General features: G+C 49.4%; 1 protein-coding gene across 5 annotated transcripts in view; it reads right to left on the bottom strand.

The window, feature by feature from the left end:
* The window catches only part of SUFU (SUFU negative regulator of hedgehog signaling), a 108,755-nt gene that overhangs the window by 16,729 nt on the left and 77,759 nt on the right, over positions 1-14,267 (bottom strand). For 3 of the 5 annotated variants that reach the window (XR_003790570.1, XM_029201269.1, XM_029201271.1), the window contains exons 7-8: positions 14,087-14,243; positions 12,137-12,248 (exon numbers count right to left, since the gene is read on the bottom strand). Coding sequence is in view for 4 of the 5 variants with exons in the window: in XM_029201269.1 (XP_029057102.1) it covers positions 12,137-12,248; positions 14,087-14,243 (269 nt within the window). In the remaining variant the exon portion in view is untranslated. The remainder of the gene's footprint in view (positions 1-12,136; positions 12,249-14,086; positions 14,244-14,267) is intronic. The other 2 variants (XM_029201270.1, XM_029201272.1) reach the window with 1 other exon arrangement.

Genomic DNA, 14,267 nt, shown 5'->3' with positions numbered 1-14,267 from the left:
CACACACACACACACACACACACACACACACACACACACACACACACGCAGGAGCCCAGCTTTTTGCTGATTTGTTTTTTCTGGACATCGATGCAGAAGCATGAATTATTTGTGTGGGCCGGGTGAGGTATTAAATCTGCAGCCGACGCAGGTTTGCAATGTTTTGCATGGTTGTCAGCTTAATCTTAGTCATAAAAAAATAAGTAGTGTGCTCGCCAGCGTGGCCTAATTTTTCAGCTGGGCTGTTTTCTCCCTGAGTTCCTAGCAGAGGGGAAGGCAGAGGGCTGGAAGGGAGAATGGCTCCTAGGGAGGCATGGAGGCCCATAACCGCTGGGGGCTGCTAGGAAGATGGGGCCAGGGGATGAAGGATGCTCCGGGAGGCAGAATGGCTAACAACATAGGTTTGGGGTCTGAGTCCCATATGACCTTGGGCAGATAACTTAGCCTCTCTCTAAGCTTCACTGTCCTCTCCACGGGAAGAATAACAATATCCTTTCCTTATAAGGATGAAATGAGATGACCCAGGTGAAGCATCAAACAGTGCCTGGGATATAGTAGGTGCTCAAAACGTTAGCTGGCTGCCTCTAGAACTCTATCTGCTCCTCATGCAGGAATGTTGATAGCTTAATAGAGACTTATTTGCCTTTACCCTGGGCCCAGAATCCAACTGCCTCTGGCCAAGCCAGTCCCCCATTCTGAGCAAAGGTCCTTGCCCTGGGCTTGGAAGAGGGGACTTCTGAGATGGGGCAGCAGCCACTGTGGGCCCCGGGCAACCGGTGGTGTTCTGGGAAGGCCCAACTACAGGCCAGCAAAACCCCTTGAGGCCTTTGTTCTGCTGAGAGACATGCTGGCAGGAAGGCCTTCCTACACCATCAGCACGATCAGCCTTCCTGCAATTCTCACCTACTGGTCCTCAAGTTGCCGAGAATTAGTTTAATCCATCCTCCATGACAGCCTTGTAAATCCCCGAGGCTGCTCACAGATCAAGAGGAGTTCCTCTTTTCCAGTATTTGCAGCCTCAACTTTCAACTATGTTCTTAAGATAAGGTCCTGAAATCTTCCATTCATCCAAGTCACTCTCCCTTGGATTCACTCTAGCTTGTCAAAGCCCGAGTGTCATGTCCAGAAGTGAAGTGTCACGTGTGGAAATAAATACAGTATGTGGTTTAACCAGCAGATCACAGAAGGACTGTGAGCTTTCTCGTTTGGGATACTTTATTTCTATTAAAACTGTCATCAAATTGTCTATTCTTTGTAACCTCAGCATACTACCAACTTATACCACACTCCCTCTGTCAACAAGATCTCCCTCAGGCTTTCTCGCATGGACTGAGCTTAGACCTCTTCCGCCCTAGCTTGTATGTACTCTAGAGGATTTGGAGCTTAGAACAGAAACCTGCATTACTCTGGCTAGGGTGTCAAGCAGTCTGGATACTTCTGAAACCTGACTCTGGCACCCATCATATTGGCACTCCCCCCTGACTTCACATCACTGACAAAACTGATAAACTTGCCATCGATGTTCTCATCCCAGGCTTTGATTAAACAGTGAATAGGACAGGGCCAGGCAGACAAGCTGACAGACTGACATCATCACTCTTTGGGTATGCTCATCCAACTGATTATAATCCACCCAACCATTCCATCACTAAGCCCCTCACCCTCCTGGATGCTCTGTATAGACATTTCTCTGTCTTGCCAGCAGTGATGTCAGAAGACACTCTCAAAACATCTTGCTAACCCCCCACCTATACAAGGTCTACAGCACTTCCTTTATCTACCAAATAGAAATAGGTTAAGTGTTTCTAAAAAGGCAGTGAGGATGGTCCGGCAGGTCTGACTCTTTGTGAATGCATGCTGTCTCTCAGGCCTCACTGTTTTTCCTTAGAGAGTGTTCACAGCCTACTCGCTGAATAATCTAGCCCAGAGCTTTCCCTGTGAGTTGACACCAAGCTCACTAGTCTAGAGAGTGCAAGATGCTTTTTGCATCTTGAAATTTTTGAGTGCTTTCAGTCTGTCAACACCTCTCTCCCATTCCCTCAGAGATTACTGACAACAGCTTCCTGAATCTCATCTGCCAATCTGACTGGTATTCTGGGGTGCAATACGTGTGGACCAGGAGATATGAAATCATGGCTTCAATCCTCTTATCGATGCCTGTATGACTCTTCCTAGTCTAATAACCATTCTCTTTGAGATGGAAGCACAATATAAGTAGAGGAAGTTTTTGTTGCCTCTCTGCCTCTGATTAACATTACTCTGTCCAAACAATGGGGCCTAGGTTTTCTTCTTCTTGTTCCAAACAGAACTATGAAAAACAAAGTCCTTTTTGCTGATCATAGCCCTTTTTTGCAAGACTTAATTCTTCTTGAGTTTCAGCTTTTCTTGATCCTGTTCCTTAAAGTGTCTGTTGGTATAACATACTTCTCTCTCCAGCTTTTGTTTAAATTCTTCAAAAATATTCTGAGTTATGTAAAGAATTCTCTACATATCTCTAATGGTCCCCAGAGGTATTACACCTCTTTTTAGTTTTCAGGGGACTTTCTGCAATAATAGTGTTAAGGGGTACCTTTAACTGAGTGCACACTATAATGCCAGGTCCTACGCTAAACCCTTTATATACTTTAGTCCTTTCATTTCTAAAACAACCCTATAAATAGGTATTATTTTTCCCATTTTACAGATGAAAAAACCGAGACTCAGATACTTAAATAACTAGTCCAAGATCACACAATGGGCAAATAAAGGGCTGAGACAAAAACCCCAGGTCTTCCTGACGCCAGCTAAAGTGTAACCACAATATTTTTCCTTAAGAGCCTCCCATCCCTCTGAGTGGTCTTTTCTTCTGGGGTTTCAAAGTCCATGAAGACACATCTATTTTTTTTTTCCCTGAACTCTTAAAAGAATTGCTTCCTAGAAGCCACAGCAGGGCTTCCCAAAGGGTATTTGATGGAATTTTAATTTAAGAGAAGCTTCTAGAAGAGCAGATGTGGCAAAGGCTGGATGCAATACACTGCATCTCAGATTAAAGATTCATCAAATGTTGGCATTTCGAAGACTCTGAGGAGGACTACAGAGGGCAAAGGAACCAGTTTCATTTTGTGTAAGCCAGTCTCTTCCAACCTTAGCCACAGGAACCCCTTTTCACTTAATCCCCAACCGACCTCCCTAAAAGGCTGTGGGGACCCTCCCTCTGGGGACCACTGGTCAGGCAGTGCTCTGACAAGGCCCAGGGTTTTCCCTCCTGAACCCTGCTCTGCCCAAGCGCTCTTTCCCAAGGCCCTGTCACTCCCACTCCATCAGCTTCCTTGCCGGTCAGAGTCAGGTGCACAGCCGAGGCGCCTCGTCATTTTCTTCACCCCAAGACAGATGATCTCAGGAGGCCTGTCAGACACTTATACGATGCTCACCTTCAGCTCTCAGCCCGATGCCGGGCAAGCTGAAGTTCTTCTGAGTGACCAGGGCTTACCTTGGTGCCAATTTTGTGATTTTTACCTGGAATTTTGTGTCATTCTTTCTTTTTACTGTGCAGGGCAAGCTGTAACAGATCCTACAATATCACTTCTTTGACTTTTTTTTTTAATATTTTTTTTTTAAAGTTGAAAGAGCCAAATAGTTCTATAAGGTTCATTACAATAGTCAGCAGTCTTCCCATTCCCCACTCCTTGGAGAAAACCACCGTCATCTCTGTTAGCTGATTCTTTTGGTATTTTCCTCAATACCTCTAATATACTTTCTTTCTACTTCCTGGTATTCCCTTTTCAGGCTTTATCTATTGACTTGCTGCTACAGAAGATGAGCTTCTAGCTCCCTTCCATCCCACCCTCCCACCTTCCCAAGATAACTATATTGTAAGTTTGCTTGGCTAAGTATTAAGTGTTTACGTTATTATACTAATGCTATTTACAACTGAGTCATGTATATAATATGATTACTTTTCCTTTCTAGTGTGATTTTTTAAATTATTTATTTATTTATTTAATTTTTGGCTGCATCGGGTCTTAGTTGCAGCATGCAGGATCTTTCATTGTGGCGTGCAGGTTTCTCTCTAGTTGTGGTGCGTGGGCTCCAGAGCACACGGGCTCAGTAGTTGTGGTGTGTGGGCTTAGTTCCCCTGTGGCATGTGGGATCCTAGTTCCCCAACCAGGGATCAAACCTGCATCCCCTGCATTGGAAGGCGGATTCTTAACCACTGGACCACCAGGGAAATCCCTAGTGTGATTTTCTATTTTCCTTGTATTTAATAACTGTACTGGTTTTCTATGTGTTTATTGCTAATTCAATCCTAAACTAATGACCAATGGCCTATAGATTCTCCCAAGACTTTCAAATAGAGCAAATATTTATCAATTTTATCTTTTTTAAAAATTAATTAATTAATTAATTTATGTCTGCGTTGGGTCTCCGTTGTTGCGCACGGGCTTTGTCTAGTTGCGGCAAGCAGGGGCTACTCTTTGTTGTGGTGCGCGGGCTTCTCATTGTGGTGGCTTTCTCGTTGTGGAGCAAAGGCTCTAGGTGCGTAGGCTTCAGTAGTTGCAGCACACGGGGTCAGTAGTAGTGGCTCGTGGGCTGTAGAGCACAGGCTCAGTAGTTGTGGTACACGGGCTTAGTTGCTCCGCAGCATGTGAGATCTTCCCAGACCAGGGCTCGAACCCGTGTCCCCTGCATTGGCAGGCGGATTCTCAACCACTGCGCCACCAGGGAAGTCCCTCAATTTTATCTTTTTAAAGACACTTCTCCAGGGGCTTCCTTGGTGGTGCAGTGGTTAAGAATCTGCCTGCCAATGCAGAGGAGATGGGTTCGAGCCCTGGTCCAGGAAAGTCTCACATGCCGCGGAGCAACTAAGCCCGTGCACCACAACTACTGAGCCTGCACTCTAGAGCCCACGAGCCACAACTACTGAGCCCACGTGCCACAAATACTGAAGCCCGCGGGCCTAGAGCTGATGCTCCACAACAAGAGAAGCCACCACAACGAGAAGCCTGTGCACCGCAACAAAGAGTAGTCCCCGCTCGCCGCAACTAGAGAAAGCCCACATGCAGCAACAAAGACCCAACACAGCTATAAATAAATAAAACTTATTTTTTAAAAAAAAGAGTAGCCCCTGCTCACTACAACTAGAGAAAGCCCGTTTGCAGCAATGAAGACCCAACAGAGCCAAAAAAAACCAAATTAAATAAATAAATTAAATATTAAAAAAAAAAAAAAGACATTTCTCCAGAGGATCCTTCCAAACGACTCTAGTCTGAACTGTCTGCCTTCCGTTTTTGCAGCACAACTGTCGTCATGGGATCGCCCCTTACCTTCACACTGGTGATTCCTCTCGCCTCTTTCTCATGTTGGATCCTATTTCCTGCTCCCCGTATGTCTTCCTCACTCATTTCGATGGAGCATATCCTCTAGCAGATTTCACTTTTTTAGTATGCTTCTCTCTGACCTGCCACCCTCAGGGGTTTTCAGGCAAATTAAAACACCAGCTTTACTCTGTGCACTGGTATAGAGACTTCCAAGGCCTTCTTTCGTTATTTTTTCCTGTGAATTGGCAGGCAACTCCTCCACTTTTATCTTCTTTTACAGGCAGTACCCAATGGTGAAGAGGTCTGGATCTGGATTCAAACAACCCAAGGTTCAAATTTTGGCTCTGAACTTTATTAATCTTGGCTCATTGACCCAAAGTAAGTTATACAATCTATCTAAGCCTCCGTGTTCTTGTTTGTAAAATGGGGACAAAAATAGCCCACAACACAGGGCCTGGCACATGGCGATACTTAATAAAAACTGCTTGCTTGGGACTTCCCTGGCGGTCCAGTGGTTAAGATTCCATGCTTCTACTGCAGGGGACACGGGTTCGATCCCTGGTCGAGAAGCTAAGATCCTACATGCCACGCGGCCAAAAAAACAAAAACAAAAACAAAAACCTGCCTGCTTGGTCACAGAAGCTGTCCAGCCCAGGATTCTTCCTGTATTGGGAGCACTGAGGACTGGTTTGTGGATGGTTCAGAGGCACACCTCAGTAATTCATCAATTGATCTAAATCTTTCCATGTCTTTCTTTTTTACTACCTGTCTATGTAACACATCCTATATTTACACTTTCCACTGTTTAAGGGGACTTTTTACATATCCTAACACGCCTTCTCTTTCCAGTGTCAGGACAGACTCCTGATTTCTAGTGCTGCACAGTTTATAGTACAGGCCCCTGTTCACCCTACCCACACTTCACAGATTGACAGAACTGTGTCCATGTTTCCTCTCCACCCTGGTCCCTACAGACTGAAGAGTCTTAATTTTTCCATTTTAGCCTCAGGGTATTGGTCACATCCTATCAATGGCAGCAGGTGTGGAAAGGAGAGGAGCCCAACCACCGAGACTCCTTTTAGCCACAATCCCAGTCCTGTGACAGTGATGACGTCTGCACTGGCCACACGACTTGGGGCCTTTTCCTTGGGGACGCCCGGGAGCAGGAACCAGGGCACCCGGGTTGGCAACTATTCAGAAGTGAAGTGGGTTTGGCCTGCTGAGCCCAGCTCAACCTCTGGCTTCTGCCGCTTGCTTGGGAGATTATTCCTTTTGCTTTCAGATTGCTGACGAAAGCTCTGAACTTTCCAGAGAAAGAACCACTTGCAGGTTTCCCTTCAGAGCAGGACTGGGACAGGGTGTGGGTATGGGTGAGGGCACCAGCTCACCTCCACAGTTACTGCTACCATCTGAATTTGGAAAAATTATCTAATGAGGATGACACACGGAGTAAAAGGCCTTAAAAGGTTATTGGTAAACACCAACAACCAAACGATGAAACGCAGTATTTTCACTGTGAATATTCCAAGGATGGAACGTGATGATAGAACAGTGGGACGGAGTGTGGGTGAAGAAGACAGAATGAGGAAAACTTGTGTTAAGGTTGGTGGATTCCTTCATCAACTATTAACTCCTCTGGGCACCAGGGACCGCCACCCGCAGCCTTGTGGTCTGACTCAGGTGGGAGACTAGGACCCCTGCTCTCCTGAACGAGCCTGCTCTAGCCAGAGCCCTTGGCTTCCTGGTTTCTGAGACACTGAGTCATTTCCTCTCTCCAGCTCTCACCTTTGGGCCTTCCTTTTCCCTTCCCTGGAGAAGTGACTCACTACTGAAGTGTTGGGTGACACTGAGGATCAAGGATGGGCGATAAAAATACTCCTGATTGTGCAACTTGAGGAAGAGAGATGCAGTTTGGATTAAGAATTCAATGTGCCGGCCATGAACTCTGAGGCTGGGGTGTTAACAATGGCCACTGCTTCACCTCTTTGGGGAAGTAGAGCAGAGAATGGAGTTCAAACAGAAATTCACCCAGGCAGGACTGCTGTGGAGCCCTTGTTCTGCCCTTTCAAGTGTGTATTTCCGAGAAAGGCACATAAAGGCAGGCACTTAGCAAGACAAATGTGGATCACAGAGGCCTGGGCCCTTCCTCCCATCAGCCCTGTGGGGCCTGGCTGGGGCCCTGAGAGCAGGGCTGTTTCTTCTTGGGTTTTTCTCTCCAGTGAAAACAACCGTACTTCCCCAGCGTGGGAGTGGTGAGGGGCGCCAACATGACACACTCGGGCTCCAGGCAGGCCACTGCACTGACATGATAGAGCCCTTTGAGCAGGGTTACCCAAGACTGCCCTGCATGCAGGAAGTGATGGCAATAGCCCAGCTGTTTTCCCAGATGGAAACTCACCTTCCTTCACCCAATTCACTGGATGCAAACGAGATATTTTCTTCTTCTAATTAATCTTCATGGGTCTCATGGGCTGAGCAAAACAAAACACAATTTTCTCTAAAGGATGACTCTTTGGCCAGGTCACAAGCTGTTCAAGATGGGAACAGAGGCAGCATGGCTACCCATCCAAAAGGCTAAAGAGATGGGAGCAGAGACACTCATAAAAGTGGAGAGAAATACATGTGTGTTTTGTGTGCATGTTGGGGGAAGGGTGCAGCTGAAAATGTCACAACAGGAGAAATCATGCTACAAAGCCTTAATTTTCCAGAAAATTAAGGCAACAAGCAAAAAAAAAAAAAAAAAAAGCCTTAAAAGCTGCTGGTGCAATTCCAGAAGACTGAGAAACTTAGCTCAGCGATGACGGTTAGTTTGCTTTTTTTTTTTTTTTTTTTTTTTGCGATATGCAGGCCTTTCACCATTGTGGCCTCTTCCGCTGCAGAGCAGAGGCTCTGGACGTGCAGGCTCAGTGGCCATGGCTCACAGGCCCAGCCGCTCTGCAGCATGTGGGATCCTCCCGGACCGGGGCACGAACCCATGTCCCCTGCATCGGCAGGCGGACTCTCAACCACTGCGCCACCAGGGAAGCCCTAGTTTGCTTTTTAAAGATGCCTCAACTACAAAGTGTCTCTCCCACAGCCAGGAACCTTCCCCCCCAACACATGTGCACACACATGCATGGGCCCTGCCCCTCTTTGCGGGGGGGGGGGTTATGTGACCCAGAGAGCTCCCTAAAGGTCCCCCAACCTCAATCAGTGACTCACTGGCAGAAGGAGGAGGAGGTCCTGGTACACTGATGCAGGTTCCCAGCATCTGAGCAAGTTTACAGAAATGCAAACCTCCCCACGCAATGCACCTGACCATGCACATCCCCGGGGTCACTGTGGGGAGGCTGGGAAGCAAAGGCCAGGCTCCACAGAACAGTCCACGTCTAACCAGGCAACCTCAGACAGAGGATGCCAGTGACTTCTTCTCCCTCGACCCAGGTCCTTATAAATGTCGGCAGGCACAGCCCTTAAGCCGGGCTCCCCTCAGTGGCACAGAGGAGTTGCTTCCCAAACTCACGTGGGCAGGCCGTGGGAAGGGAGGCGCCAGCAAGCCAAAGGAGGCTTTTCTCAACTGATCATCTTGGGAAAAGCCAGATACAAATTTCACGGCTGGAATGCAGGGGTTGTGAAACGCTGGAAGAAGCCCCAAAGAGGGCCAAGGACTCCCCTTACGGGAAGGCGGAAGGCGGTGGGAGGAGGGTTGGCAGGGGGAGTGGGAGAGAAGCAGTTACCCAGAGGGCCCTGCCTTTCTGGGAAGCAGGAAGTGAGGCCTCAAGCAAAAAAGAAAGAAATCCTCTAGCCCTGAAGTGGTGGAGGGGCCAGAGATATACGGTTGGTTTTGTTTCTGAACATGAAGAAAACAAGGCTTTGTGTTAAAAAGTAATTCTGGTATAAATGAGACAATTATGACACATCTTGTTATCTCTGGGATTTGGAAGCACTGAGCCTGGCGGCATGTCTTCCCTAGAGTTAAATACAAACAGTAAGCTTCTAACATGGGGCTTTAGCCTTGTCCTCGGTGCCAAGGGAGCAGTCTCTACTCATGCTTTGACTAGTTAGAGGAGGTCCACCTATGAGGGTGAGAGACACAGTCTGGGGTGTCCCTCACACGGCCCCTGAGAATGGAGTAAGGAGGACCACACCATGTTAATGGCTGAGGGACTGCCCTAAGTGCCACCCTTTTCTCACCTTGGCCAAGTCACTCAGTTTCCTCATCTCTAAACGGGGGATAATAAGATTATCTACTTCACAGAGTGACTACGAGGATGGTATAAAGCACTTGGAACATTACCTGGCACTTGCACCTGATCAGTGTTAGTCGCCATTAAGGTGGGAAAAGATCAAGTGCCTGATTCCCTCAGGTAGGCCAGAGCCCAGCTGCTAATACTTAGGCTCCACTGGCTCTTCTGAACCTCTGTTCTATCTCCACAGCCTTCTCAAACCACGCTCAGGCCCATAAGACTATGCATCAGAGCCCCAGCCCAGAAAGCCTGACTAAAGGAAATCGGACACGAAGACACAAGAGGGCCCATGCCGGTCACTCCCCCACAGGGAGAGGAGCAAACACGAGTGCCAGCACATTTTGGGTTGGCTTTCTCAGTCACAATCCATGCGGTTTATCTGAAACCGGGTCAGGTCCCAGGGTGGGCAGCACAGATATTACAGTCGTGCGTGCTAATCTGAACTGAGGCCGCCGTCATCGATCCTGAGGTGACAGGGAGCTGGAGACTTGAGGGAGGGTTGGAAAATGTTCTTGGCAAAGGAGGAACCATTTCTCAACCAACTGCTAACAAACTGGTAACCAGCACTGACAACCTTAGAGGAGACACTCCGATTCCCTTCAGACTGCAGATTCCAGCACCCTGGAGACGCGACTGGGTCCTTGAGCTGCAGGGAGGGGAGATGACCCCAGATGGCTGCACCTCTGATCTATTCGCATCCATCTCTCTGCAGCTCAGCCAACTCAGGCCAAAGAGAGGAGGCTGCAGCCTCTGCCCTGAGTCTACAGATAGCCCTTGGACCAGATCCGATGCCCCACTGCCCAGTAGGCTGAGTCTGGGCTGGATGTCTGCATCCAGGAACTCTGTGTGCCTTACAATGTCTGGGGGTGCAGCAGCTGGAAGTACGCCCTAGACTGGGAGTGAGATCTCAGACTTATCCCAGATGTATAGTAGGGGCAAGTGGGCTGCCTCCACAGGAGCCCCTGCCCTTCTGCCCAGAAACCCAGACCTTTGGAGGTGGAAGGGCCATCTGGACTGAGACTACAAGTTATGGGGCAATCTCCTTGAGCCTTTAAGCCTTCAATTACCTCCCGACCTCCCATCAGTGCCAGTGGGGCCCAGAGGAAGAGGCCAAGCTCAGGGCACGCGAAGGAGTATGGCCCTGGGACAGGGTCCAGACTCACAGGTGGAGAGTTTCCAGATGCCCCACGACTCAGCCTGGCCATCTGCTCCTGCCAGGGGAAGATGGTGCCTTAAGCCAACTCCTTCAAGGCGGCTGGCTGCAGAAATCCACTGGCTGGAGTTGAAAGCTGCTTGGAGGTGGCAGTGGAAGCTTCTCCAGGCTCTTGCAAAAGGCCTCTACTCTCATGGCTTCTGGATGGCAGATTCTTCAGGTGGGCCACCTTGGGCAGCCAGAGTAACTCTCCCTACTCCACAATCTGCTCCCAGGTTACAGCCTCGACTTTAACCAGCCAGGCCTCCCCTGTTCCATCCCTGTCAGCTTCTTCACCTGCTTGTTAAAATTCCAGGGCTCCTTCAAGGCCCGTCTCATGTCCTTCCTCCTCCAAGAAGCCCTCCCTAACTACTCCAGATCATGCTGACTTGACCCTTCTGTAGCACAATAGATCATTATCATTTCTGGGGATCGTGGATGAGCAACTGGAGCTAGAATTCAAAGGACCTATTTCCAACAAATTACATCCACAGCCAGAATCATGCCAATTAATTAACTGTTTCAGTTCATGTGCCCCCAAAAGAGCCTACACCTCAGATGGCCCTCTGGGTCCTGAGCCTGCGACACAGCAAGTGTGTAATAAAGACTTCTTAGAAGAAGGACGGATCACCCTGGTCTTGCAGGAGTGGTCCGCCTCCCTGTTAGCCCAGGGCACAGCAACTTCCTCTCTGGCAGGCAGGGTTCCTGCTCTGGGCTGCCAGCTCCCAGGCATCCCCTGCCAGCAGCTATTCCCTAGAGTTGCCCTGGGACTAAGGGCAGAGGGGGGTGCCCAGCTCCAGCTCTGCCCACCATTCGCCCCCATCAGAGGAAGAGAGGTCAGCAGGAAGTGGATCTAACCTCTGGGGTGGTCACAGTCTCTCCTAAGAGCTATAGGGGCTCTTGGACAGACAGCAGAGGACTTCCCGTCCCTGGGCCCCATGGAAGGGAGGCAGGAAGAAGGGCCTCAGCAGCAGGCGTCCAGTCCGGGGCTGGCCAGACAGGGAGGCCCCTGGGGTTGCAGCTATCAGCCGGAGACCAGGCTCCAGGAAGGAAGGAAGGGCAACTCTGGCCGAGGCTGAGATAAGGAGGGGAATCGTGCTCAGCACAATGGGCTCCCACAAGGCTGGGAGGCCCCAAGTCAGATTTTGCCCCAACTTGGCCTCCCATCTGCTCACACAGCCTATGTAAATATTTACTGTTGTTTATATTTCTGGTCCGCTGCGTTCCCTCTGAGGCCCTTACAACCCACAGATCTGTGTGCCCCAGAGACCCTGAGTCCATTCAGCAAGGCCTCTGGGCATTGTTCTCTCTCATGCAAGCCACAGGGACAGGCCCTGAAGGACAAAACTGCCCCCTCGTCCCAGTCCCGGGACACTGCTGTCGGGAAGCTAGACTAACCCCTCTGTGGGCAGGGCACTTACGGGGCTCGGTCGTGGGTGAGGCCGTTCTGCCGCTGGGGGTTGATTGGCGGAAGGACGGGTTTGCTGTTGATCTCAAGTCCTCTCCTCAAGGTCTCCCGGATCTGCTCCGTGTCTGCAATGACACCATTAAGTTACCTGATGGCCCTCTGGGCCCCCAGCATCCCCATCCCTGTCCTTGGACCCTGGCTCTGCTGATGGGCTGGGGAAAGGCCCCCACGAAGGCTGGTCTTGAGGCCACTCTAGGCATCAGCTGTGCGATCTGAGTGCAGCATGAGGACACAGGGCAGACGAGGCATCGTGTGCTCTGGAAACTTGTGGTCTGAAGAGCACCATTCTTGAGGAAGACAAGGAATGGCCTCTGGACTGCAGAAGGGCACTCTCCAAGGCAGGGCTCTCCTCCACTGTCCTTTCCCATCCTGTGTCACAGGCCCTAGGCTTACCCCTAACATGGCTCCAGACAGTGACTCACAAGACAGCCACTGCCCAAGACCACCCAGGGATTCTACCCACTTAATGGATGCCAGTAAGGGCTGCGAGTGCTCTGCCATGAATGAGCAGGCACCCCTTACACCAGTTCCTGGGCTCCGGGTGGTCAGCTGGTATCTGGCCCTGCCACCCCTTCCCCTTGGGCCGGGTCAGTGGGATACTGAGTCATCTCCCCACCTTGGTACTATCCCAGAGAACCCTGCCTCTCCACGGGTCTGCCAAGGGCCAGGAGGTGACAAAGGAGTCCCCTGGTTGAATTATTTCTTTGCAAGGTGCTTTTCTGGTCTTTGGGGTGAAGCTTACTAGCCTGGTCCCCTATATTGAGATTTTTGTCTAAGATTTACTTTTTGCAAACTGCAAAAAGTACGTTTTTACGTTTGCAAACTGCAAACACACACAAAAAAGCAAATTAACGTTTGTTGGTTAAAGGGTGGGCTTTGAGGATAAAGGTGATTATTAACTTTTCTAGTGTTTGGCTTGTTATAGTGGCATGGATCTTACTTTTATAATTTTTAAAAAAATAGCCAATGATGGTTGAAATTTTGGACAAAACTGTGAATCCCTCCTTAAATTAGCTCTTTTGTCAAAAGCAACTGAATGATTCTAATAACTGTACACTCTCTCAGAATCTCCCCAGGGCTTGGCACATCATTAGAATAAGCAGGAAGGAAAGAAAGGGGTCAGATATTTGCACTAGGGGTTTAAGTTGTTTTTTATGGAAAGAAAACCTTTTATAAGTGCGGTCACAGGCGCTGGTATTTTATTCAGGATTCTAGGTATCTTACTCTTCAAAAGTTAAGAAAAGGTGGAAGAATTGAAAAAGGAAGTAGAAAAAGCAGCTGTAATCACATCTGTGTAAATGGCCGCTTTTCTTTTGGAGTTAGTTAGGGAGGCCCTTTCTTAAAAACCACAACTGTTTCGCTAACCAAGACCAGCATGGTGAGCTTCCAACAGGGGAGCCATATCCTCCTTCCCCAAGGCCCCCCGACAAAATGCAGCAGGTAAGGGTGCCCTGCCTATGCCCCTTACATTATATCTGCAAGAGAGTGGGGTGGGGAAGTGTGCAAACTGGCCTCACACTCAGGCCTCTCTTGTCTGAGGCCTGGGAGGGCCCAAGGCCAGAGTGATCCTCAGGTCTGGCATGGCTTTCAGGCTAGAGCTGGGCCCTGTGTCAATTCTGTGGGTGGCCGATGCTTGTTCTCTTGCATTTGGGTGGACTATGGCTGTTTCCTGTAACTGTTCTAGGGCTTCCACTCACCTCCCTGACCTCAGATAGCAAGAGGCAAATCTAAAACACAATGGTCACTGCTGGAAGTGCAATCTGAAATACACACAGGAAACACAGGAGAAACGGGTCAGTAAAGCTCCCTTCATTCCACCCTGCTGAAGACCTCACTTGCTGTTTAAATCCTGCCAGGAAATACTGAAACCCAGCCTGGGGAAAGGGAAGGCGACGGCTCCCACCTTTGCCAGAGAGCCGCCGGGGCTGAGTACCGATGCAAATGCTCCGGCTGTCCTCGTCGTCCTCGGGGGGCCGGCTCAGGTCATCCCAGGCACACTTGGCGCTGACACCGCTCAGGTTGGAACCGTCCGTCTCAATGCCTTTGTCAACTCTCTCCTGCTTGGAAAGAGTCAAAGAGCCGGA

The sequence above is a fragment of the Monodon monoceros genome, unplaced genomic scaffold, assembly GCF_005190385.1.
Source record: "Monodon monoceros isolate NGI ecotype Baffin Bay Population unplaced genomic scaffold, NGI_Narwhal_1 Super_Scaffold_4, whole genome shotgun sequence".
Taxonomy (NCBI): domain Eukaryota; kingdom Metazoa; phylum Chordata; class Mammalia; order Artiodactyla; family Monodontidae; genus Monodon; species Monodon monoceros.
The sequence above is the reverse complement of the archived record's forward strand: the minus strand, read 5'-3'. Positions and strand labels throughout refer to the sequence as shown.